Source organism: Pseudonaja textilis, chromosome 3 (genome assembly GCF_049901715.1).
Source record: "Pseudonaja textilis isolate UNSWEBS1 chromosome 3, rPseTex1.2, whole genome shotgun sequence".
In the NCBI taxonomy this organism is placed as follows: Eukaryota; Metazoa; Chordata; class Lepidosauria; order Squamata; family Elapidae; genus Pseudonaja; species Pseudonaja textilis.
Genome location: NC_141992.1, coordinates 31004466 through 31028171, shown reverse-complemented (window position 1 = coordinate 31028171; position 23706 = coordinate 31004466). Strand labels below are relative to the sequence as shown.

At 35.5% G+C, this 23706-nt stretch overlaps 1 protein-coding gene across 2 annotated transcripts; it reads right to left on the bottom strand.

The window, feature by feature from the left end:
- Nucleotides 1-401: 401 nt before the first annotated feature.
- On the bottom strand, nt 402-21719 carry PIGU (phosphatidylinositol glycan anchor biosynthesis class U). Of its 2 annotated transcripts, none has more exons than XM_026697629.2 (12): nt 21453-21719; nt 20391-20455; nt 18449-18508; nt 17125-17187; nt 15381-15490; nt 13796-13896; nt 12395-12492; nt 11228-11382; nt 9058-9201; nt 7145-7269; nt 6065-6207; nt 402-1428 (listed from the first exon to the last, which is right to left on the bottom strand). In XM_026697629.2, the coding sequence occupies exons 1-12, from the start codon at nt 21580-21582 to the stop codon at nt 1315-1317; spliced, it is 1308 nt and encodes a 435-aa protein (XP_026553414.1). In that variant the 5' UTR covers nt 21583-21719; the 3' UTR covers nt 402-1314. The 2 variants fall into 2 exon arrangements, with proteins under 2 accessions (XP_026553414.1, XP_087785263.1); XM_087929137.1 differs by lacking the exon at nt 21453-21719 and adding an exon at nt 21189-21431.
- Nucleotides 21720-23706: the final 1987 nt, after the last annotated feature.

The window sequence follows — 23706 nt, the reverse complement described above, 5'->3', positions numbered from 1 at the left end:
AGCTTTCCTATGATAAAAACATACTATGAGTAAAATAGCAGAGAAAAACATCAGGAACAGCTATGTTAAATTGGAAAAATTTAAAATAGCAGCAAGTACCATACAAACATACGTACATATTGTACATACATACATACATCTTAGATAAGAAATGTGCCCAGACAACACTGAAGGTAGATGAGAAGGGACCAGCCTTTTTGCACAACCTCTTTTTTAACACCTTCACATTTGATTGATTGTTCTGTCAAGAGGTAACACTTTGGCTGGAATATGTATGTAAAGGTCTGAGCATTGTAAAGGCTTAGCATCATGTGGGAATATATCGGTCTGATTTGGAGACAAATTAAAAAATTTGTGCTTTCTGATTTTTTTTGCATAAAATCAGAAGAATAAAAACACATATTATGCTCTCAAAATTGAATCAAGGTAGAGGAATTATTTTATACATCTCTTAAAAAATGGATTACATAGCTCACCCATGACCATGTAGATCCATGTGCAATCTACTGGGGAGGGAGTGGGGCAGGAAAGATTTCCTATATCATGCTGCATTAAACTCTCTTTCCTAAAACTAATATCCAAATAAGTCAGTGGTATATCCAGATGGAGAAACACCCTTTTCCCTTAAAGAAAAGCGAGCAAATTCTATTGACCTCATGACCTTAATCCTAATCCTGACCACTGACATTTAAAATCTGGGATTTAGCTCTCCATGTCTGCCAAGCTGATTCCGACTGGTACTGAGCCCACCATCTGTCTAGAGCACTGTGCCGTATCAGGCCTCCTAGCTTCTAGTATTAGCACAAGAAGTTCCATCTAGCTTCCCTTTCTTCAAAGACCTCTGTAAATTTAGCAGGTAAATGAACAATTACAGCAAAGGAAGCAAAGCAGTAAAACCCAAAGTAATGCATACTATTTGTTTCCTGAAAAAAACTTCCCAACAGTATTCCCAGTAATCATCATTATCATCATCATCACCACCTACCGCCTTGCTTCCAGGTACAAACGCTCATTTTGAGTGTAAGTCCCAATGCAGTTTACCCAAAGAATCTCAAGGGTTGTTGAACAGCGGTTCACAGCAATGCTATGGCTGGAGGAAACAACTTTAAATAAGGGTACAGGATACAAATGTAGTTTCTTTCACCTTGTTCGCAAGTTCTTAGAACCAACTCTGTGTCAGGATTAGTTATTCCCATATCGCAGCCTAGTCTCCATATGAAAAACAGTTTCTTCCCAAAAATCAGGTCCCCACCCACTTAAGTATCATCTTTTTTTCATAAATGTCTATTCCTCAAGTCACATCAAACGCCAGGATTATTTAAGAACCAACATAGGATCTGTCCTATCTTTTCTTATTAAGTGGATTCCATGAATGAGGTAGTATTCCCTCTGCAGGAAGGCATAAAAATAATCTGAGATGAGAAAAATCTGCAAAAGAAAGAGAGAGAGAAAAAAGTTGACATAATTTCCTTTAAAGTTGAATTTCACTCGAGATATTATAAACATTAAAGCTTATCCTGATTTATGGAGATATGGATTTACTTTATCTAGAACCATCTGACTGCATTATGATAATAATATGACAATCAAGAAATCCCAAATTCCCAGGTTCAAATCATACTCAGATCTGTAGGACAATGTATATAAGTGTTTCTCAAACTTGACAATTGAAGATGTGTGGATTTCAACTGTCAGAATTCCAGCTGGGGAATTCTGGGAGTTGAAGCCCACACATTTTAATGTTCTCAAGATCAAGAAACACTGGTCTATATTATAGACAGAACTGGCACCAAATTTGTTCTCATTAAAATTCTCCCTGTTGGAATTCCTCTGACATCAGCAGTTTTCTCCTTCCAGAGACAAATAGTGATTACAGGAAAATGCAGCCAATTCATAGCTACCTGCCACTGGCAAAGGGTACAAAGGAACATAAATATGAGTGTTTTGGATCCTGTATTTCTTTGCACACTGAAGAGCAAGGGTGTCAAATTTGTGGCCCGCGGACCAGATGCATCATGTGCCACCCCCGCCCCCACCCAGTTTAGCAAAAGGAGGGAAGTCCCAATACATCATGTGATGACGCCGTGATGACGCAAGTTGGACAACCCTGCTGAAGAGCAATGTTATATTTTGCCAGAAGAACAGCTTTAGTGGTTCTAATACAATAAGCGTTCCAAAAAGAACATTGCTGCCTGTCTACAGTTTGTATTAGACCATGTGGGTAAGCTAAAAAGATGAAAGTTTTGTGGGTGTATGAGAACAAAATAGAACTAGTTTGGGTCTGCTTTCTTGTCTCTGGATCAGGATAGCTTGCCTCCATGGTACTATGAATTCTGAATTGTACCAGCAAATTTTACAGGAAAATGTCAGAATATCTGTCCATGAACCAAATCTCAAGAGAAAGTAGATTATGCAGCAAGCAATGACTACTGTAAAACATACAAATCATACGACCAATGAATGATTAAAGCAGAAGAAAGTAAATGTTTTTGAATCAAGTCAAAATTTTGGCCTTAATCCTGTAGAAATATTGTGGAAGGACCTGAAGTAGGCAATTTATGCAAGGAAGCACATCAACAGTACCTAATTTGAAGCTGCTCTGTAAAGAGGGATGGAGTCAGATTTCTCCAAGTTGATGTGCAGGACAGATCAACAATTACCAGAAATGTATAACTGCAGTTTTGCTACCCAAGGGGGACACACCCATTACTGAAAGCAAAGAGTCACATTATTTTGCCACACATGAATATGCAGCTTTGGATCATTTTCTTCAATAAATAAATGTACACGTAAGCTTTTGGGTTTGTTTAATTGGATTCTCTTTATCTAGTTTTAGGACTTGTGTGGCAACCAGATCACTTTTAGGTCATATTTATGCAGAAATATTAAAAATTCAAAAGGCTTCACAAATGTTTAAGCACTACTGTACATAAATACATCTCAGTGAGATATTCAACAAAATTTTGAACCATTGAGGTGATTCTATTACTCCTAACGTCCCTTCATCTATTATTCTTCTTTTGGCTGTTTTTATAGATTTTAAAAATGTTTTAATAAATGTTAAATGTTAATGGTTTTTGATATTTATTGTTTTTGTCTGTTGTATGCTCACAAGCAAGATGACCAGCTATTTAATTTAGATAAGATAAATAAAAAATCAACAAAAAATTAAGACCTAGTATTCTAGATATAAAAACAGCAGAAAGCTTTTGAAGACAACGGTCAACTTCACAATGAAAGTGGATTCATAAATCTTTACCAATAACGTATCTGCTGCCTTTTAAAATGCTAGAAGAGTCTTAATGATTTTGCTGTGACAGATTAAATATACTTACAAAGCTCTGAGAATACTTTCACAAACCCAAACTGAGTACAATTATTATGATAAAAGTGACAATTCCACTATTAAGAAATCTTGAAATATTTTGATTTTCAAGCAACTAATGGCATATTCTTACTGTAATTTCCCATGGTTCATTCTGTTCATTTTGGCTTCTTTACAACGTTTCAGCATTATAACCTAACACAAATAGCATATCATCTCGCTAAACATGAGAATAAGACTGTCATTCTAGCAAAACGTACTTCTATTAAGACATGTCCTAGATTGAACTACAAATATTTCAGTCCCTCACCCAGCCAATTACCATTGCATCCTATGTTTTAGTAAGTTTTATTTGCTAATTACTTCAGAGATCCAGGTTTTCCTTTCAGCCTTCTTATAGTTTATGTCTAATGCTGGCTTACTTTTAACCATGGGTGAATTAGAAAAAGCTTATAGTTTTGTAGGAAATCTGAAAGTGCATTGGACCTCTGGTTTTAAAGATCCTGATAAAGCATTGGATCTAAATTTAAACAGAAAACCCCATAATACACAGCTTCTAAACGATTTAGAATACAGTGCCTTTGTTTAAAGTTGATATATGAATCATTTGTTGGAAACCTATGAATTTGGATTTGAATATTAGAAGAATACATGGTTAACTATGACTCCTACCTTCTTTACTCACTTGTGCAAACAAAATGAGTATCTTAATTTGTGTAGAGAAAATCTTGTCCAGTTCTTCAAATAAGAATATGACTTTGCATAGCTCAATCATGTTACAATAGTTTGTATACTACAGAGTAACATACAGACCAATAATGGCCTACAGCATAGATGCCAAAATAAAACCCTTATTTTTAAAAATGGCCAACGTCTTGCCATGTTGTCAAATATTCTGAGATTTTAATATTCTAGATTAAATTCATGTGATAATTTGGTATTGCCACTCAAAATCTTCAAAAAGGTTGATGTTCCCATGGTTTGGGACTTTTTCAATTTATATTTTTTAAATTAATTTTATTAATAGAAACCAGCTAAAACATGTGATATAATATCTGTGGGTGCCACCCTTAGCAATATAGCAGTTCAGACAAAATCTGATGACAATATAGTAGTTTGCCTTATGAAATATTTGAGTACCACTGCAATGGACTATTTTTGTAAGTTATCAGGGTTTTGTTTTCTTTGCAAACCCAACAAAACTTTTGCCAATGACAACTTGAGCCTTACAACCATGCTCCCATTATGATACATGTTGAAATGTGCCAATCAGTTTTAGGGAACAGAAAAGCCAAAGTCAATAGTGTAATAATTCTTTTTAGACTAATAAATCAACACAAAAATAAAGGCTCAACTTCTGGATTTATAGAACTAAAACAATATATGAAGATAAATTTGGAGGGACAAAATACAGTACTGTAGATCCTTAAATTGAATCTATGAGCTAATATTTCCACTAAAACTGTAGATTAATGCTTTGAAATATTTAGTATAAGAGGAACAAAACAAGATGGATAGTTGCATCAAACAGTATTATCCACTGCAAAATTGCATCTTAGGTCCAATAGATTACAGCCACATCTATAATTTTCAGCTCCTGTCAGCAATACTAGTTATAGCAGAAAAAAGAGATTTTATATAGCAACACACTTCATCACAGTAAGATTTAGTGATACATAACTTGCAGGAGTGCCACTTCCCTTTTCAACCATTAAAGAATAGGAGAGGACTATGAAGAGGACTAGCTGACACTGGTGATTATTAATCAACTAAAAGCAGATGGGTCTAGGAAATTGGCAAGGCAGTTCAGGAAATTCCAACTATGACAGAGAATGGAAATAAATAGGAATTCAGTTGATAAGGGATCCATGTAGATCAGTGGTGGGGTTCGTACTGTTTTACTACCGGTTCTGTGGGTGTGGCTTGGTGGGCATGGCAGGGGAAGGATACTGTAAAATCTCCAGTCAGAGCTGGTATTCGCCGGTTCTCCGAACTAAAAATTTCTGCTGTCGCTCTCCAGAACTGGTCAAAACCTGCTGAGTACCATCTCTGATGTAGATCCTTGCATTTGTCAATGATCAGACCAAATTTAATAAGTTTGTATATCTATATAACAATTTTTCTAGGGCAAGTTTTTAAATACAATTTTGTCTAGTTAATGTCCATCTTTCAAATGTGTTACTACAATATTTGTCAGGGTTGTTGAATTGGACTTTTTGGTTCTGCTTTCTTCCCAAATTATGGGCATCAGTCTGTGTCCAAGTAATGATGCATATGATTACACAGAGGCCATTACATATGGATCTATCAGTTGTCCTGACTGAAATATATAATCACAGCATTTGTATGATTTTGTCATCATGGGGTAATATTGGCAACCTACCATTTTCTGCACAATTTGCTGCTTCAAATCCAAATACATTTTATTAGAGTTGTGGGGAAAACGGGAAAGTAAAACACAGTATTTACTTATAAGAGTATTAATTGAATGAGAATTTGGCTCACATTGGCAGGTTGGAATGACAGCTGCTTTCTAACTCTGGAAAGATTCACAGTACTTTTTCTTTTTGATATAAAAGAAAGCCAAGAGTCCTAGGATATATGTTTTTATGCTTAGTACTATAGTACTTTCAAATATGTCTTGAGTGTCTAGTACCATAATACTGATATAAAACAAAGGTTAGGAATCAGAGTCTGTGAGGGCTACTTAACCTAAACACATTATTTTGTTTCACTAACCTGGCCTACATTGAATGTCAATGTGATTGCATAATAAAAATTGGAGTTTGCACTTCCTGCATAAATCCAGAGATGCCATAAAACCGGGAACAGCAGGGAACACACAATGAGTACACAGGAAAGTATGAAGACATTCCGCAAAACTGCAACAAAAAAGCAGAGACATCATTAAAGCTGGTTAATTGATACATGGAGGCATTGTTGGCTTGTCCTATCTTAGTTACAATGGGTGGCACATCCTAATTTAGAGGGTGGATCCAAGACAGCTGCTACAGACGTCCCTTTCTTAGAACTGGTAATTAACCATAGTTCCTGTGGGGGAGGAAAACTTTGACAGGTTTATTTGTGCAGACTTCCCAACTACACAGGCCCAGATTCAACTTCCTGAACTGAAGCAGGTGCAAACTACAAAATACAAGGATATCAAAATACAATATGGGTGGGTACTGGGTGGAAAGCTAATTCTGGACTGAATTCTTCCTGTTCTAAAATAAAATTCTAAATGTTCTAAAAATCTAATAATTTATAGAATACAATACTGTTTCCCACCAGCCTTTTAAGATGCTTTACTTAAGTCAATGCCTAATAATTAAAAATGTATATTTAACATTGATGAAGTACTTTAATTCACTGATTTATTTTTATATTTTATAACAAGACTCCCAAAGGGATTCAACAATACGCTGAACCTATAAAGCCACACACTATTCTCTGAAAAATCTTATGTGACAGAGGGTTTCAGATAAATATATCAGAAGAAAAATAATAAGTAGAGAATATTGCTCAGTTTTCATGAACATTTTTTAACTTTCCCAATTGGAAATGAGATTCACCATTTCATGAAATTAACAGTTCCCTGCTCTATCTGCTTCATTCAGAAATGTATCAAAAAATTTGGAGAAACCAGCCACTGGAAGCAGATTTTGGAACTCCTTAGTACAGAGAAAATGGCTGAAACTGAAATAGATCCTACTTATGAAAAATAATATCTTATTAGATATTCTATATTTCTTCCTGGCCCATTGTCAAGGTAAGCACCATTATGCACAATTCCCACATTAATAATAATATAGAACTTACACTGATATAGGTGACTCCAGAGAGGAAGGAAGGCCATGTAGAGAGCAATATCACCTACAGTTGGGTAGGACTTAAAGATGGAAATGATGGCCAACTGAACAAACATGAAGAACATGGGATGTTCCCTAGAAAAGAAACAAAAAAGACTGTAAGAATCTGGGTGACTGAGTTGCTGCTGTTCTTCCAGTTTATATATTTTGTATTACCACAGTTAATTGGCTTTAATGCACAACATTCAGAATAAGGAAATAAAAGGTACTTTAGACTTGTAACACTCTACTCAACAACTCTAATATATTTAGCTTCTGTTATCTCTATAGCAAATTTGAGCTATAAATTCTTCATCCCAGGTGGTTAGGCATAAGACAGCGGTCCCTTAGTTGACACTTTGAAGATTTGTGGAATTGTTACTTGGGAATTCTTCTGTCTAAGAATTCTGGAAGTTTCATTCACAACAGATCTGGAATATGCAAAGTGGGGAAAGACAGTGCTACATGAAGCAAAAAGTAAAATAAAAAAGGCCAGTTCTTTCACCCAGGTGGTCTGCAGTTTAAAATATTCTAAAATGGATTAAGTAAACTAAATGTATTTGTTGGCGGTGAAATGTCATTGGTGCCACTGTACATTTTGCTCTCCCAGTATTAAAAATATAGAAGCCATTAGAGCCGATGACTGATTTATTTCATGTATGGAAGATGTATGCAGGCATTTCGGTCTGATATAAAACAAAAATTTAGAAACATTACAAAGCTGGAGAGTAGTTTTGGATTATTTCACTAAAAGTCAATTGAAACCAATTGTTTGACATTAGCTCATGCTCGGAGGTGATCAAACCCTCAATCTGTGTAACTTTTCTTCTAACAGCGCATTATTTGCCTTAGAAATGAAAGTGCTGCTATATATTAAGGTGTTGCCACATCCTCTTTCAAAACACCTTCTGAGAATACGCAAAGGAAGATTTCATTGCTCTCCTAAGTGGCTTCTGCCACAGAGAAACTGTTTTTCCAACAAGGAAAAGCTCCCTCAGTCTTCTGCTGTAACAATCTAAAGAGACTGTCTCATGAGATAGCTATTATAGGTAGTCCTTAACTTACAACCATTCATGTAGTGACCATTCCAAGTTACAACAGCACTAAAAAAGGTTATTTATGAACATTTTCACACAGCCACTGCAACATCCCCATGGTCATGTCATCAATATTCAGATGCTTGGCAACTAGCATGTATTTATGACAGTTGCAGTGTCCTAGGTTCATGTGATTTCAAAAGACCCAACAAGTGCAGGTAGACCTGAACTTACAACAGTTCATTTAGTGACTGTCTGAAGTTACAAGGGTGCTGAAAAAAATGACTTATGACTGTTTTTCACACTTATGACCATTGCAGCATTCCCAGGGTCATGTGATCAAAATTCAGATGCTTGGCAACTAATGCTTATTTACGACCATTGCAGTGTCCCTGGGTCATGTGATCACCTTTTGCAACCTTTCGACAGCAAGTCAACGAGAAAGCCAGATTCACTTAACAACCCTATTATTAACTTAACAACTGAAGTAATTCACTTAACAGCTATGGCAAGAAAGACCATAAAATAGGGCAAAGCACACTTAACCACTATCCTGCTTAGGAATGGAAATTTTGTGCTCAATTGTGGTCATAAATCAAGGGCTATCTGTAGTATGTATAAGACAAAGGTAATAAAAAAAATAGCTATCGCTATATAATGCCAGTAGCCTATACAAGAGTAAATTCTTAATAGGAAAAACTAAACTGTTTAAATTATTTTGAATCAATTCTTGAAAGTTTAATTTTTAGTCAAAGTAAGGTAATATAAAATATTACAATTAATCTGACCTAAACTAGTATGCTACAATTATGCAAATAAATACCGTACATGTCAAGAAGCTGCTTACTTTAATTTTAGCGCCAGTGGAATAGTGTAGAAGAAGACATTGATTTGAAAAACACACACAAAAAAGAGACTGAAGTGTTCAAACATTTCAGCAAAGAAGTACCAGAAAAGGCCAACATTGGGTGTCAGGTCTGGAACAGAAAGGCTGAAATTGACAGAATAATATCATCATTAGTGAATTATCTGTATCTATAAAATTATATTCAGGTTCACAAACGACTTCCAAAAGATTGGTATTTTGCAGAAAACACTTCCAAAAGCTTAGTATTTTGCAGAAAACACTTTAAACAGAACGTGTTTCTTTCTTTCCAAAAGCTTAGTATTTTGCAGAAAACACTTTAAACAGAACGTGTTTCTTTCACTATGAAGACATATGAAAATAAATGCAGGGTTTTTAAAGATACTTTTAAGATTCTTTTATCTGTTAGAGTTATATTCAGCCTTTTCTTCAGGAGTAAAAGTTAATGGGTGTATGGTTCTCTCCTTCTATCTTCCCCCAGATAATCTCTATGCGATAAGTTAGTGATTTACTGAAGAAACATCCCTAAAGCTGGAAGGAAGAATCATATATTTGTTTATTTTTAACTATGATATAGAATGTCAATTGTCCAGAAACAAATTAAGTTTAAGCATGACTGGTCACAGTGATTTCCAAGGATCCTGTTTGGTCTAGTAGTTAAGGCACCAGGCTAGAAGCCAGAAGACTTAATTCTAGTCCCACCCCAGGCATGAAAGTCAACTGGATGACCTTGGGCCATTCATTCTCTCTCATCCCAACTTAGGTCACAGGATTGTTACTGTGGGGAAAACAGGAGGAAAGAATTGGGTATTTGTACCACTTTGACTTATTCAAATAAACAGGTGGGTTATCATTAAATACATAAAATAAAAATAAATAAAACTTACTGAATTCTGAACTACTTCATTGCCAGAGTGATGAAATAACTGGGCCCTGACTCTCCAGCCTAGTCAACTATAATTGCTCCTCTCAGTTGCAAAATGCAGTATATTTTATCAATTATATCCAACAAAAAATAAGGTATTAGCATTCATCTGAAAATGTTTTTGATTTTTATTCAAAAAACTAAAGTCCACTATTGCTTGCCTTTTCACAGCAGCAGGTTTTGTTTATTTTAACACTTTTATTTTGGGGTTTGGAGGGATAAACATCCATTTTCAGTACTTCTACTTAAAAGACAATTGTATAGATAATACAAAGCCACTTAGTTGAGTTAGATGGCGAAAGAAATTGAATAAATGAATAAAAGTAAATAATTTGAACTTGATCATTTAATATAATTCTCATATATAGCTCGCATATAGTCTAGGATCATGCTGATCTTTTTCCATAGTGAAACAAGTTGCAAGACAAATGTCAGCAACTATCATCCAAAATTAATAACAGCAATTTGAAAATCATATTTCTTTTTTACTGTCATTTACGCTATCATTTCTGGGGCAGTCAGTGCTTGGAAACAAAAATAAAAAAAACAAAGATGCTAAATGAAGAATGTAGTCCAAAGCACAGCACTACATGGACTTTCCTATAAAATAATCCTGGCAGGTGTCTATGGAGATTTTCAGTCATCCAGGCCACTGGACTTCTTTGTTTTTTCTTTGAAAACATTTCACTTCTTCTCTAAGGAGCTTCTGGAAGAGCTGAAGAAGCTTCTTGGGTGAGAAGTGAAACATTTTCAAAGAAGAAAAAGAAAGGAGACTTGCCTTCTGAAAACCACCTTTGGGACAATCCTGGCAAGTGCTAATCTAACCTACTTTTCAGAATCCATTGAAGATTTTTCATCTTTTATATGCAGCTTTTTACATGCACTGTTGCATTTGTAAACCTACTCCACAGAATTTAAGTTGTGGATTTTTTAATCATGCAATCCACACTTAAAAATGCCAGGATAACTTAATCACACTTCTGTTTCACTGAATGAATTAAACACTTCTCAGGTCATTCAGATCAATAAAGTTATATTATTTATCCAGAATGCTGAAGCAAGAAATTGTCTAATTCATAAGACACTGAACAAAAGAAAAATGTTTTAAAAATAGAAGGTTCGATTGAGTTGTTTTGTTTTGTTTCATACTTTGAACTCACAACGTGGGAAAGAGACCTTTGTCCTATATGTAGGTGGTTGTAATGCAGACAAACAGGATCTACTTACATGAAACCATAAACAGATGGAATGAAATCCCATGAGTTGAGGACGAAGAATGAGAGACAAATTATCACTATCAGACTCCCCAAATATAGTCCCGCATATTGCATGGTGAAAAACCAAAACTCCTTGCTTTTCATTTTCACCGGTATGAACTGACGCTGGAGAGGGAAGAATTGATCACAAGTATAGTTTTGAAACGTCTGTATGTGATTTCTTGCAAGCAAAACATGTGAAAAAGCTTTCTTTCAATTATTTAACACATTTACTTCTGATATTAAGTGAAAACATTAGAAGAAAAAAATTGCTACGGAAGTATTCACTCTCAAGCTCATATAAAAATCAAGAAGCTATTGTGTGTACGATTGTGTAGTTTTTCCTCCATAGGAAGGAATTGATCCAGGTAAAGAAAACTGTCTGGCTAGATCTAGAACATGAAAATCCATCTTTGCAGGAGTGATTGTACAGGATACCTTGAAGGAGATAATAGTGGATCCACTCTCGTTTCTTATTTTCTACATAATAGCATTGCGGTTCACAAAATTGCTGCCTGCACATATACCTTTATTTATTAAATTTTTATGCAGCCTATCTCCCCTATAAGGTGATTCTGGGTGCTTATAGTAATGCAAATTATATACTCCATTACAACTCAGGTTGAGGCCTGATGAAGGACTTTATCAGCCTTGGTTGCCTTAATGATTGAGCTTAATGGGAAAAGAAAATGGCAGATCAACCCTTTGGATTTTCTTGCTATAAAAGACTTTCGAAATTATCAACTATGCTAATCTTCTGCACTGACTCTGGATTAGGAGTTGAGAGAACAGTATTACAGCAGAGCCTTTGCAAGTCTATTTAGAGAAGTGGGAGAGAGATAAATGAAAGAGAATCACTGCCAACTGCAGTTCTAGATTTGTTTTCAGAAAAATAGCTGCCAATAGGAGTTCCCTTGGAGCAGCACAGATAATTCCCCAATAATTTTAGTCACAAGAGTTGAGATTCCTAATCCTATGAAGATGATTTGTAGGCAATTTACAGTTTGCTTTCTCATTCCAGCCATCAGCGTACTAGCAATCTTGTAGGTATTCCTCTGCAGGACTAGCAATTCATGGTGGCTAATCTTATTAACTGAAAAAAATTAAAAAGACTCACTTGCTCTTATGGAATAGATACCTGTAATAAATAGAGAAGAGCTGGTGCAAACAAGGTAAGAGGATACAAAGACTGATATGTTGCTAATGCCAGAAATATAGCACTCAGAAAAGTACTACCTGCAAAATAAAGAGGAAAAAGGTGTAAATAGCCAGTAACAACAAACTTCTGGGTAAATATGAAAATTTACAGTACTTAATATTTATGGCAAATCCATGTAAAATGTGGGCTGGCATAGCACTTCTGAGTAGGGACATCGTACATTCCAAACTAAACTGTAAAGCCTTAAATGTTGGTGCCTCAACTATAAGGCTGTAAGGATCCCCAAACTAATCTAGTTTTTAAAGGCATTGGTTGCACTGGTTCCCTTCATCAATTAAGTTAATACTATAACTCTAAACTAAGAGCAAGTGGTCTTGGTGCCTGGATGTGACCTAACTCTTACTCATTAGGTTTAGCTATTAGAAACAAATGAAGACATGACAGAAACTAGGAGGTTTGTAATGATACTTATATTAATAACAATTCTCCCCTTTCCCTGTCAGGAAACCATCGAGAGCAGTATAATCAATATTCCCTTGTGGTCCTTACAAACACTAGTACAATTGTATCACTTCTGAGGAAATCTAAGTTTACATGTCTGACATGCTAACATTGGGTTAGAGCAAGTACAACTATTATTAACATGTATTACATATGCTCACTGAGAGGAAATTATTTTAGAAGTCAGGCCAGGTGATTCTGCTGAGTTTTGCATTATTTTTCTATTTGCTTGTTTACCCAGATCTATATTTTTATGCTGTAGCAGAACTATCATACAATTTTAATCAAAATGAATTTCAATATTCCATTATTTAAGACAAGATGAAAAAGAATATCTTGAAAGCAAATGCAGATCACTGTTTTAGATTTAATCTGATATAAGCCACAAAAATGTTACACAGAAACGCAAAAAAATTAAATATGTTAATAAAATAAAGTAGGTTTATAAAAAGCATTGGTGGTTGTTTCAGTAGCTGTTCCCAGTCTGGTCCATGCAATTATTAACATTGACACAAAGTTCCAATTTTACAAAAGTATTGTTTTGCCAACTTCAATGTCTGTGAAACATGGAAGATGACCTGGCAGGTGGCACAAAGACTAAATATTAAGGCAGCCCTAATGCATTTCAAGTTTTATATCTTACAAATCAGCATCATGTCAAGACTGTAATCAGCTGGACAATACCGGAGGAAAATGGAAGAGATGTAGATGCTATAAAACTTGGTGCAGAACATTCCACAAAATTTGCAAATTGCTGATATCCCATTGGAACAGGCAGAAACATCTGCAGTTGATCCAAAACTTTGGAAAGAATGTGCTGCTCAATGTGCACAGCAGTACAAAGGGATCTATTACTACATGAAAAGTAAAGTATTTTACCTTTTATTGTTGCCAAAATGAAGAATGCAATTATAGCATTGTTGATGGCACAGGTGGATTTTGCTACACAAGACAACACAGTGTATGGATTCAACAGGTAACTGAAAAAAAAGACATACAAATTCACATATATATGTCAATTTCCTTTTTTCCCTTTATCTGAAAAAAACATAAGGATAGCCTTGGTACCTCAAGCCAAGGCCCATCTTACCACAGAATTTCCCCCCCTCAAAATTGCCAAACAGACGCTTCATGAGGGTTTTACAACTGGAATTGATATAGAGAGATAGAAATATACTCCTCTTTCATTTTTGCTACTCTGCAACTGTATTTGAAGGTATGCTATCTCTATCCACAGGTAAGATTGAGTCTCAAGATTAATAACCCTTGTTAATCTTGATGAATATGTCCTCCATGAATTTATCCAAACCTGTGATTAATTCCATAAATCAATTATGTACTGTGTGAAGATGGGTTTTCTTTTGCTTGTCCAAAATTTCTTTCCAGTCAACTGCAATGAATGAACTCAAATTCTAGTATTTTAAGAAGGGAGAAAAGCTTTGTTCACTTCCTCGATTTTAAACACCTTAATCATGTATCCCTGCAGCTGTCTTTTTTTCAAGCCAAACATTTAGGATTCTGCACTCAATCACAAAACTGGTACATGAAGGCAAAGCAAGTGGCTTGAAATAAAAGACAAACAAGTTGTGGTTGGATAGAGGTAATGGCCCTCAAAAAGATAAAAGTGAGGCACTGTATGAAAAATTGTGCAGACACAATACAAGCAAGAATAGTTTTTAAAGTATGGAAAGGTATACTTAATGTTGTTGGTGTAAACTAGGTTTCTTTTTTCTCTTATTTCTTGTCTTTAATTTTATTCTGCTTGGCACTTCTTACTCTTTTATGATGCTTTACGTAATTTATTTTCCCAGAAGGCAATAGCATGTGGATATGTACATAATAACAAAAAAGCTGACACATTCCAATCACTAGGACCCCTCTCCCCTTTGGCAGATAAAATGTAAGAATAATTATTAATAAATAAATCAAAAAAATATCAGGAATAAAAATGTTCTGACTCTTTCACCAGGCAACTGTATATCTAAATACAGTATTTGGTTGTTTAAACAACTCCAATTGGGATTTTACATTTGTTTATTTTTTATGCCTTTGAGTCAGTCATGATTCATAGTGACTGCCTGGAAACCTCCTCAAGGTTTCCTTGGCAAGATTTTAGAAGTGGTTTGCCATTCCTTGTTTTCTAGGGCTGAAAGTGAATGGCTGGCCCAAAGTCACAGAGTTGGTTTTGGGCCTAAGACAGGAGTAGAACACAATCTCCCATTTTCTAGCCTGATGGCTTAACCATTTAACTTACCTGGTTTTCTTATTTGGAGTATAAATCTAATTTAAACAAATCTCAAATCTTGAGCCAAGAAGCACTCCCCAATCACTCAAAGTCATAGACTTATGAAAAAGCAAAATAAGAGGCACGGTGTCTTCAAAAATAAAGTAAATGTTCCGATGGTCTCTGCATAAGGAAGATAAATTAACTAGTTTCCAATATCTATTGAAAAGCAATACTTACAACAGTGCTACTTTGAGAGGAACATAGTACATTTCCATAGGAGTCCGGATAAGCTCTGCAGCATCAGATGCATATTTATCCAATTCTATTAGCAGTTTTTGCTTTTTAAACTGAATACAAAGAAAAAATGTGTAAGTAAAATTAATGTATTTGTTTAGCAATTCTGCCCATTTTTATGATGATTCCGGCAAGAAATACTTATCTCCCTGGATTGTTATCCAGGTTTACAAATTCAACATTTACACCAACTTGACTTATCATTATTGCATAAGCCCTGATTCTTTTGTATTGACAAGATGCAATATATAGTAAAATACAACATATTCAACTCACAACTGGGTAACTTAATCATACCAGCTAGGCCAGACAAGGAATAATGGATGGAAACTGAACAAGGAAACATTTAACCTGGAAATAAGGAGAAACTTTCTGACAGTGAGAACAATCAACCAATGGAACAGCTTGCCCTCGGAAGTTGTGGGAGCGCCATCACTTGAGACCTTCAAGAAGAGATTGGACTGCCATTTGTCAGAAATGGTGTAGGGTCTCCCGCTTGGGTGGTGGGTTGGACTAGATGACCTACAAGGTCCCTTCCAACTCTGATTATCTGTTAAATCTGCTATCTTCAACACATTATGTAAAATGTATTTCAAGCAGCTGCTGCCTTGTAATTGTCCTCTGCCTGTGATCATGCATAATGTGTTCCTAACACATTGTCTGAAACTTCTGTCTGAAGCTAAAGATACAAAATTATCCTAAAACAAGCCATGGGTTATTTCAGCTGGTTTCTCCAGTTGGTAAGACTAGAAGGCACAGACAAACAATGTAGCTGTGGAAAGGAGAGCAGCCAGCTATTATTAAGAAGCATATTCATGACCGTTCATGGATTATATTCATCATTAATTTGTTATTGTTTATGTTATCTAAATGGTAACACCAAGATACAACAAAAGAAAGATTGAAGACTGACATTCCAATGGGTTTACAAATAGTCAAGAATCTGCCAAAAAAAACGCCAAATTTTAACATTTTCCTAAAGGTGAAGAGGGGAATGCTATTCCAGAGCACAGGAGTAGCAACATAAGTATGCCTCCATGGCACTGATGGGACCCACAACATACTAACCGTGCCAGATCTTATGGAATGAGCAGAATTTCTTGAAGCCACATTAGTATTCCTCTACAAAAATACACAAAAAACCCTAGTCCATTCCTTGTTCTTGATTGAAGCACGTGCCCCAGCCTTTAATATAATTGTGTATATTCTGCCCATGCTACAAGATTTGGCAGAGCTAACATCAGCCCCATATTGCCATGAAGGCATGTGTCTTTCTTATGTTACTATTCCTACCCCCTTAAACAACATCCCTCGCTTCACCTTCAGAAATGTTAAAATTTTGAGGTTTGGGGTAGATCCTGAATCAATATAAAACTAGAAGTGCTAGATGTTCAACATGGATTGAGAGTAGCTCTGACACATGAAATCATTCAAAGGAGCATGTTGAATGGAATCCAGCTTCCTGCAAGGCAGTTCCAAGTCCAGATGTCCGAGCAGACCAGCCTTCCTCAGCTGGATACTCTCCAAACATCTTCTGACAACTCCCAGGATTCTCAGCTCAAATAAACAATATGTAAAATATCAGGAAAAAAACATGGCTGTATTTAGAAATAGAAGCTGGGAAGGAGATAACAGAAGAAAATGCACTGAGAGTAATATAAATAAAAATAGGCACTTATCTACTCACCAAAACTTTGTTGTAATCCTGTACAGCTAAATAAAGGGCTATAGCCGTCAAAATATCTATAAACTGAAGGGAAATCAAATCAAAAGAATATCAACACACAGGTTATTTTCTTAATGCAAAGTTGTACTTTTAGTGATTAAAAAAGTGATTATTTTAAATTAATAACAGGACTATCTGAACAAATTAGTTCATATTACTAAATACTATAATTAAACAATGTCCTGGCTATGTGGGTTAGAGCAGGGGAACCGTGGTAGATTTAATTTCACAAAATGGCATCAAGGAACTATCTTATTTTTACTAGGCATCAAAATTCCTTTGTCATTTCTTGATGGTCTTTTTATGTACACTGAGAGCATATGCACCAAGACAAATTCCTTGTACATCTAATCACACTTGGCCATTCATTCATTCATTCATTCACAAAAGTATTGTTGGTAGTGGATTTACAGTATTTTCAACTTGCCAGCAATGGATTTTTTATACACATCCCTATGGCTAAGTGATTTCTATTTTAGATAGTTATGAATGGGTGATTATGTATATAAACTTTGAGATGTCCTGATCTTAATAAAAACAACTGTGAAACTTGTTTTTACATACATGATTCAATAAATTTAGTTAATGTACTCTGGGATATTCAGTATTATCAAAAAATACTTTTGGAAGAAGATTTGCAGTAAATGTCAAGAAATTGTACCACAACTTCTTAAACAATTTCCAATACCTTGGGTAATTATTCAGCAGTAGGACAGCTTACCCTGAATGAAACTAGGGTTAACAGATCTGGGCTGCAAACATCTGGTCAATCACTAGATAAAAGCAAAAGCATAAAGCTACAGGTCTGGACAATCAAAACAGGGCAGCAAAGAGACAGAAAATTTGGCTTGTATCTCTCTGTTGCCAACTATATGTCATCCGGATTTTTGCACTCCAGATGTGGTGTCCTATCAAAAATTTCTGGAAATATGGAAAGGTACTCACAGAGGTCATGATGATGAACAATGCTTCTGTACATGTAATGCCAACCAATTTTTCCATATATGTTTGTTTTAAAAATACACATAAAAATATCAATGTTTACCAAATATTGATATCAAATATCAATATCAAGCATGTTTTTTCAAGAATTCTACTAAGTTTCATAAGATCCTAATGAGTTCAATTAATTATATTTACTTATTAAGTGTGCTTAGACTTTCAGCCAGACAGAGACCTTTTAAAAAGTGTATATCTTAAATTAAAAAATGTGTTCTATATGCAGAAGAAATCAAAGAATAAATTCTAAAGAGAGCCAATTAATTGATGGTTGAAAATTACATACCATGAATACTAGTTCAGCATAATCAATCAGGAAATGAAAGAGGTATATTATAAATGGTGTCTAGGAAGAAAAGAAAAAATATCTAAAACAACTTGTCTTTAGATCAAAGTTTAATTGATTTATTAATTGGTGGAAATGATAGCTATGTAGTATCGTCTAAGTATGGTTTTTATAGAAAATACCCAAAATCATTAATGCAGAGATAATTTACTGTACAAGTCTAAGACTGATGTAACAGAAAAAAATACTGAAGTAGGACAGGGCAATACAGATAGTCTCAACTTACAACCGTTGCATTATCCCGCATGATGAAAATTCAGCTGGCAACTGGCATGTACTTGTGACAGTTACACTGTCCCAGGATCATCATCTGTAACCTTCCTAGCCAGCTTTCAACCAGCAAAGTCAACGGGGGAATTAGATTTGCTTAATGATTGCATGATTACTTAACAACTGCAGTGAATCACTTAACATGTGGCAAAAAACTTGTAAAATGGGACAAAACTCACTTAACAACTACCTTGCTTAGTAATGGAATGTTTAGGCTCAATCGTGGTTGTATGTCAAAGGCTACCTGTAGTCACAACACAGAATTTACTATTTAAGGGCATGAACTTAAGCATACTATGGCATGCAAAAATTAAATGCATAAGTCTGCTAAAAAAGATTGCTTATATTTTTGCGCAGTGGTTAGAGTGCAGTACTACTTCTGCTGACAGCCAGCTACCTGCAATTTGGCAGATCGAATCGCACCAGGCTCAATGTTGACTCAGCCTTTTTTCCTTCTGAGATGGGTAAAATGAGGACTCAGATTGTTGGGGACAATATGCTGACCCTGTAAACCACCTAGGGAGGGCTGTAAAGCACCATAAAGCGGTATGTAAGTCTAAGTGCTCTTGCTATTGCTGGTTTTGATCATTTCAGTTTCATAAAGGGAAACATCTTACTTTTTTGCAATATTAATATTTTAACAGCTGTGCTATTATAGCTGTTAAAGTAAAAACTACCAAATTAAAGTTACAGTGACTGACTCATAGAATGAAATTTTACTAATGGGTTTTTATGATAAATGGAGCTGGAGGGTGACTCTTCCCTTCCAAGCAAAATACTTTAGATGTCACATTAATTCCACTTTTCCTTTATGCATAGTAATAGCAATAGCATTTAGGTTTATATGATGCCCCATGGTGCTTTATAGCACTCTCTGGGCAGTTTATAATGTAGAAGCATTATTTTGCATATTGCCCCCAACAATCTGGTTCATGATTTCACTGACCTCAGAAGAATGGAAGTCTGCATCAACTTTCAGGAGTCCTGTCAGGAACAAACTCCTGGCTATGGGCAGTTTGCCTGAAATACTGCACTTTAACCACCGAGTCACAAGGGCTACCTTGTGGCATAACCAATAACCCACCAAGTTTCCTAAAACACTCTGACAAAATATCTAGGAATCTTTTTGCTACTGAACTGACACTGTAAGATAAAATTTGGTATTTTAAAAATATTTATTAATTATACATGTGGTAAGCAGGTTCCTGAGGGAAAGAAGACCTGTTCCTTTTCTCCTTATATCAAGAACATAAGATATATTTTTACTTCCTATACTCACTATCTGCACTGTATAATTATATTCATTTATTTCATTTTAAGTAATATTTTTATTTTATCATTTTGTAAAAATATTCACAAAGCAGGAAATAATAGACTTTAACTTGAGATGCCAGTTTTGAGTTATTTCTATTATCAAAAAATAAAAATAAACATTCCCATGAATTGCATTTGTGTGTCTACCTACGTACTCAGCAGCTCAAGTGAGAAGACACTTGAGATACTATAATTCTATTAAGCCCTATAGATTATTTTACATTATATTCTCATCTTTAATATAAAAAGCATGTTATAGAGGCGTAACAATATCAAAGCAAAAATTGTATATACTTACTTCATGAAAGATATCTCCAGAATATGGAGATACACCCAAATCAAGTAAGGCTAGTCCTTCAACCACTGGAAAATAGAAAAAACGTTATTGCTTATCAACATCCTTCTTAAACTGCAACATTCTGAACTGCACACAGTTCTGGGCATTATCAAGAACAAATTAGTATGACCAAAGGCAGACAGAACATAAGCTTCTTCACTTCTGTACAATTTGGTTATTAAGTTTTTTACAAAATTTCTAGATGACTACATCTCAGTTTTTACAGCAAGACATCGCTTTATGTTCTAACGTTTTGCATCCCAGAGATCTGGGATGTCTCAAGTGTCAAAGAGCAAGTCCATACTTTGACTTGTAGAAATAAAAGAAACTCATTTAGAAGACAGCCTATTCATGATACTTGGATCTAAAGTGTGATGTACTTGCAGCTTAGCATGTTATATGAACCCAAACCTTTTGGGTTTGGAATGTATGGCTTGGTGATATTCTGGAGCCTTTTTACACCTCAGACCAAAAGTTACAAGAGCAAGATAATTTACTGTTAGAAAAACAAAGCTCCTTGCAAAGAAACTCCCCAAATTCCGGCCGCCTTCCTTCTTCCTTCCCGATGTCTATTTAACCTTTCCTTAGACTCAAGCCTGCGATAGCCAGGCTCAAGGCTTAGTCCTGAGAAAAACCTGGTTATCTCGCTCTACAAAAACATGAACTTAACAGGTTACAAATTTACATTGTGCCGACGCAGCCAAAGCGTCCTTGACACCAATATATTTATTTATTTATTTAATTTTGTCAAGTGCTTACAATATAAAATAAGAATAAACGTAAGCTTAAATATTAGAAACAGGAACTAATAATTGGGGACAATAGGACAGGGACGGTAGGCACGATTGTGCGCTATCGTTCCCAAGCTAAAAACCCGCTCGGTCACGACCACTCCAAGACTCCCGGGGGCGTCGGGTGGAGGGGAGCGACGTCCCACGACGGCACAGCGCTTCCAGGCGTCCAGCTCCGTGCGCCCTTTGAGGACCACCAATCCCCACCCCCGTCCCCATCCGTAGGCCTCACCTCGTTTCCAGGCATTTAAAGGAGACGCCACCTCCACCCTCTCAGAGATGAGTCCGGCCAGGCTGGAGCGGAATAAAGCAGCTCGAACCGTTACGGCCACCAAAACCACCAACACTAAAGGAGCCGCCATTTTAGCGTAAAACACCGGCCTAAACTAGCAGTAGTTCCCACGCTAGTCTGTTGCATTGGGGATCTACAGGACAGTTTACAGGAAGAACACTACAACTCCCAGAAGCCATTGCGCAGCATTTACTTCCTGAAGAGGATGGCGAAAGAGTTAGGACAAAATGCGGATATTGTATTTCTTGAAACGTTAACAAAAAAGCTTTTTTTTTAATTATAGGAATGATTATTGATTCGGTGTTTTGACCGGACCTTTTCCCTAGAACCAGAAAACATGCTAAAATTTCTGAATAACAAGAAATGATACAACTTGTTATTTTATTTTTATTTGTATCTCACTTTTATTATTTTAATAATTCAAGGCAGTGAATGTATCCAACACTTCTTCCTCCTGGTTTCCTTACAACAACCCTCTGAGGTGGGTTGGGCTGAAAGAGTGACTGGTCCATAGTTAATTATTCAGCTCTTTGAATTCAATTTTTCTTTATAAATTTTATTGAATTTACAATTAAAAAATAACATAACAACATTACATATGCAACAGAGAGAGAAAAAGAAGAAAGAAAGAAGAGAAAGAGAGAGGAAAAAAAAAAAAACGCTCGGTCTTGCGACCGAAAAAGGAGAAAAAGAAGTATAAAAGAGAGAAAAAAAACAAAGAGACGGAAGAAAAAAGAAAATACGTTAAAACCAGACAGATATTCTTTTTGACAGTCTGCAAGATCCAATTCTCCTACCTTACTTTAAATATACACATCTTATCACTATTTATGCTTAAATTTCCCATTATTCATTGAACGGTTTATCTCTGATATAACCAATTATACCACACATTCCAATTATTATCAAATGCTGAAGACTCTTTATTTTTAAGAGCTATGGTTAAATTGTCCATTTCTGCGCAGTCACATATTTTCTGAATGACCAATTGATCTGTAGGTAAACAGGATGATTTCCAGCACTGGGCAAATGCTAATCTGGCCGCAGTTAGAATATGAATTATTATATATTTCGTCTTTTTAGGAAAATGTTTATCAGAGATCCCTAGTAGGAAGAACTCTGGTTTGTATTCGATTTGTTCTTTGGTTATCTCCTCCAGCCATTTTCTAATTTTTTGCCAGTATTTCTGGGCTTCTTTACAGGTCCACCACATATGAAAGTAGGATCCCTCTATGTTTTTACATTTCCAACATTTTGGACTAGAGTTTGGGTTCATTTTCGCTAACCTCGAAGGGGATAAGTGCCATCTATATAACATTTTATACATATTTTCTTTGTACGCCGCAGATTTCGTAATCTTAATGATTCTATTCCAGATCTTTTCCCATTCTGTTAATGTAATGCTTCTTCCAATATTCCTACTCCACATTATCATGTTCCCTTTCACTATCTCTTGCTCTAATTCTACCTCCAATAAATATTTATAAAATTTAGAGATATTCTTTTTATTTGATCCTAATAAGATTTTATCTAAGTGTTGTAATTTGCTATAGATTCACCTCGAGATGGACAAAGCAATGGCGTATTTAAGATTCCAGAATGTGGCGGAAGCCAAAAATGAAGAATTGGAACATTTGATGGCAGAAATATTGGCTGAATGGCTAGGAAAGGAAAAAGATGATCTAATTAAAGAGTTTGATGAGGTATATAGGGTTAGCACAAGCTACGCCAGGCGTAACAACTGTCCAAGAGAAATTCATATCCGCTTCTCTAGGAGATGTCTGAGGGATTTAATTTTGAAAATGTCTAGGGAGGAAACAATATCATATAAAGGCAGAGAAATTAGGATTTTAAAACAAATTCCAAAGAGAGTGAGGCTGATAAGACAAGATTATAAATTTTTAGCTAATGATTTAAATAAAGAAGGAATCCATTTTAAATGGTTAATCCCGGAAGGGATGTTAATTACATGGAAAGAGAGGAAAATCAAAATAGAATCGATAGAACAGGCCCAAGTTTTTCATCAACAGCTCACAGATAAGAATAGTCAACCAAAGAAGAACCTAAAACAAGACCACAGGAGGTCCGATATTACCACAGAACCCAAAAGGAACGACTTTCTCCTATTTCAGGAGGTGATAATCCACAACATGGGAGAGAAGAGCAAATCCCACAACAACAACAACAAGAGAAC

Coding starts and splice junctions, on each gene's coding strand:
- PIGU (XM_026697629.2), bottom strand. CDS start 21,582: ATGGCGGCTCCTTTAGTGTTGGTGGTTTTGGTGGCCGTAACGGTTCGA. Junction 17,188..18,448: donor ATGCTGAACTAGTATTCATG/GTATGTAATTTT, acceptor ATTTCCCTTCAG/TTTATAGATATTTTGACGGC. Junction 13,897..15,380: donor CCTCTCAAAGTAGCACTGTT/GTAAGTATTGCT, acceptor CTTTTTTTTCAG/TTACCTGTTGAATCCATACA.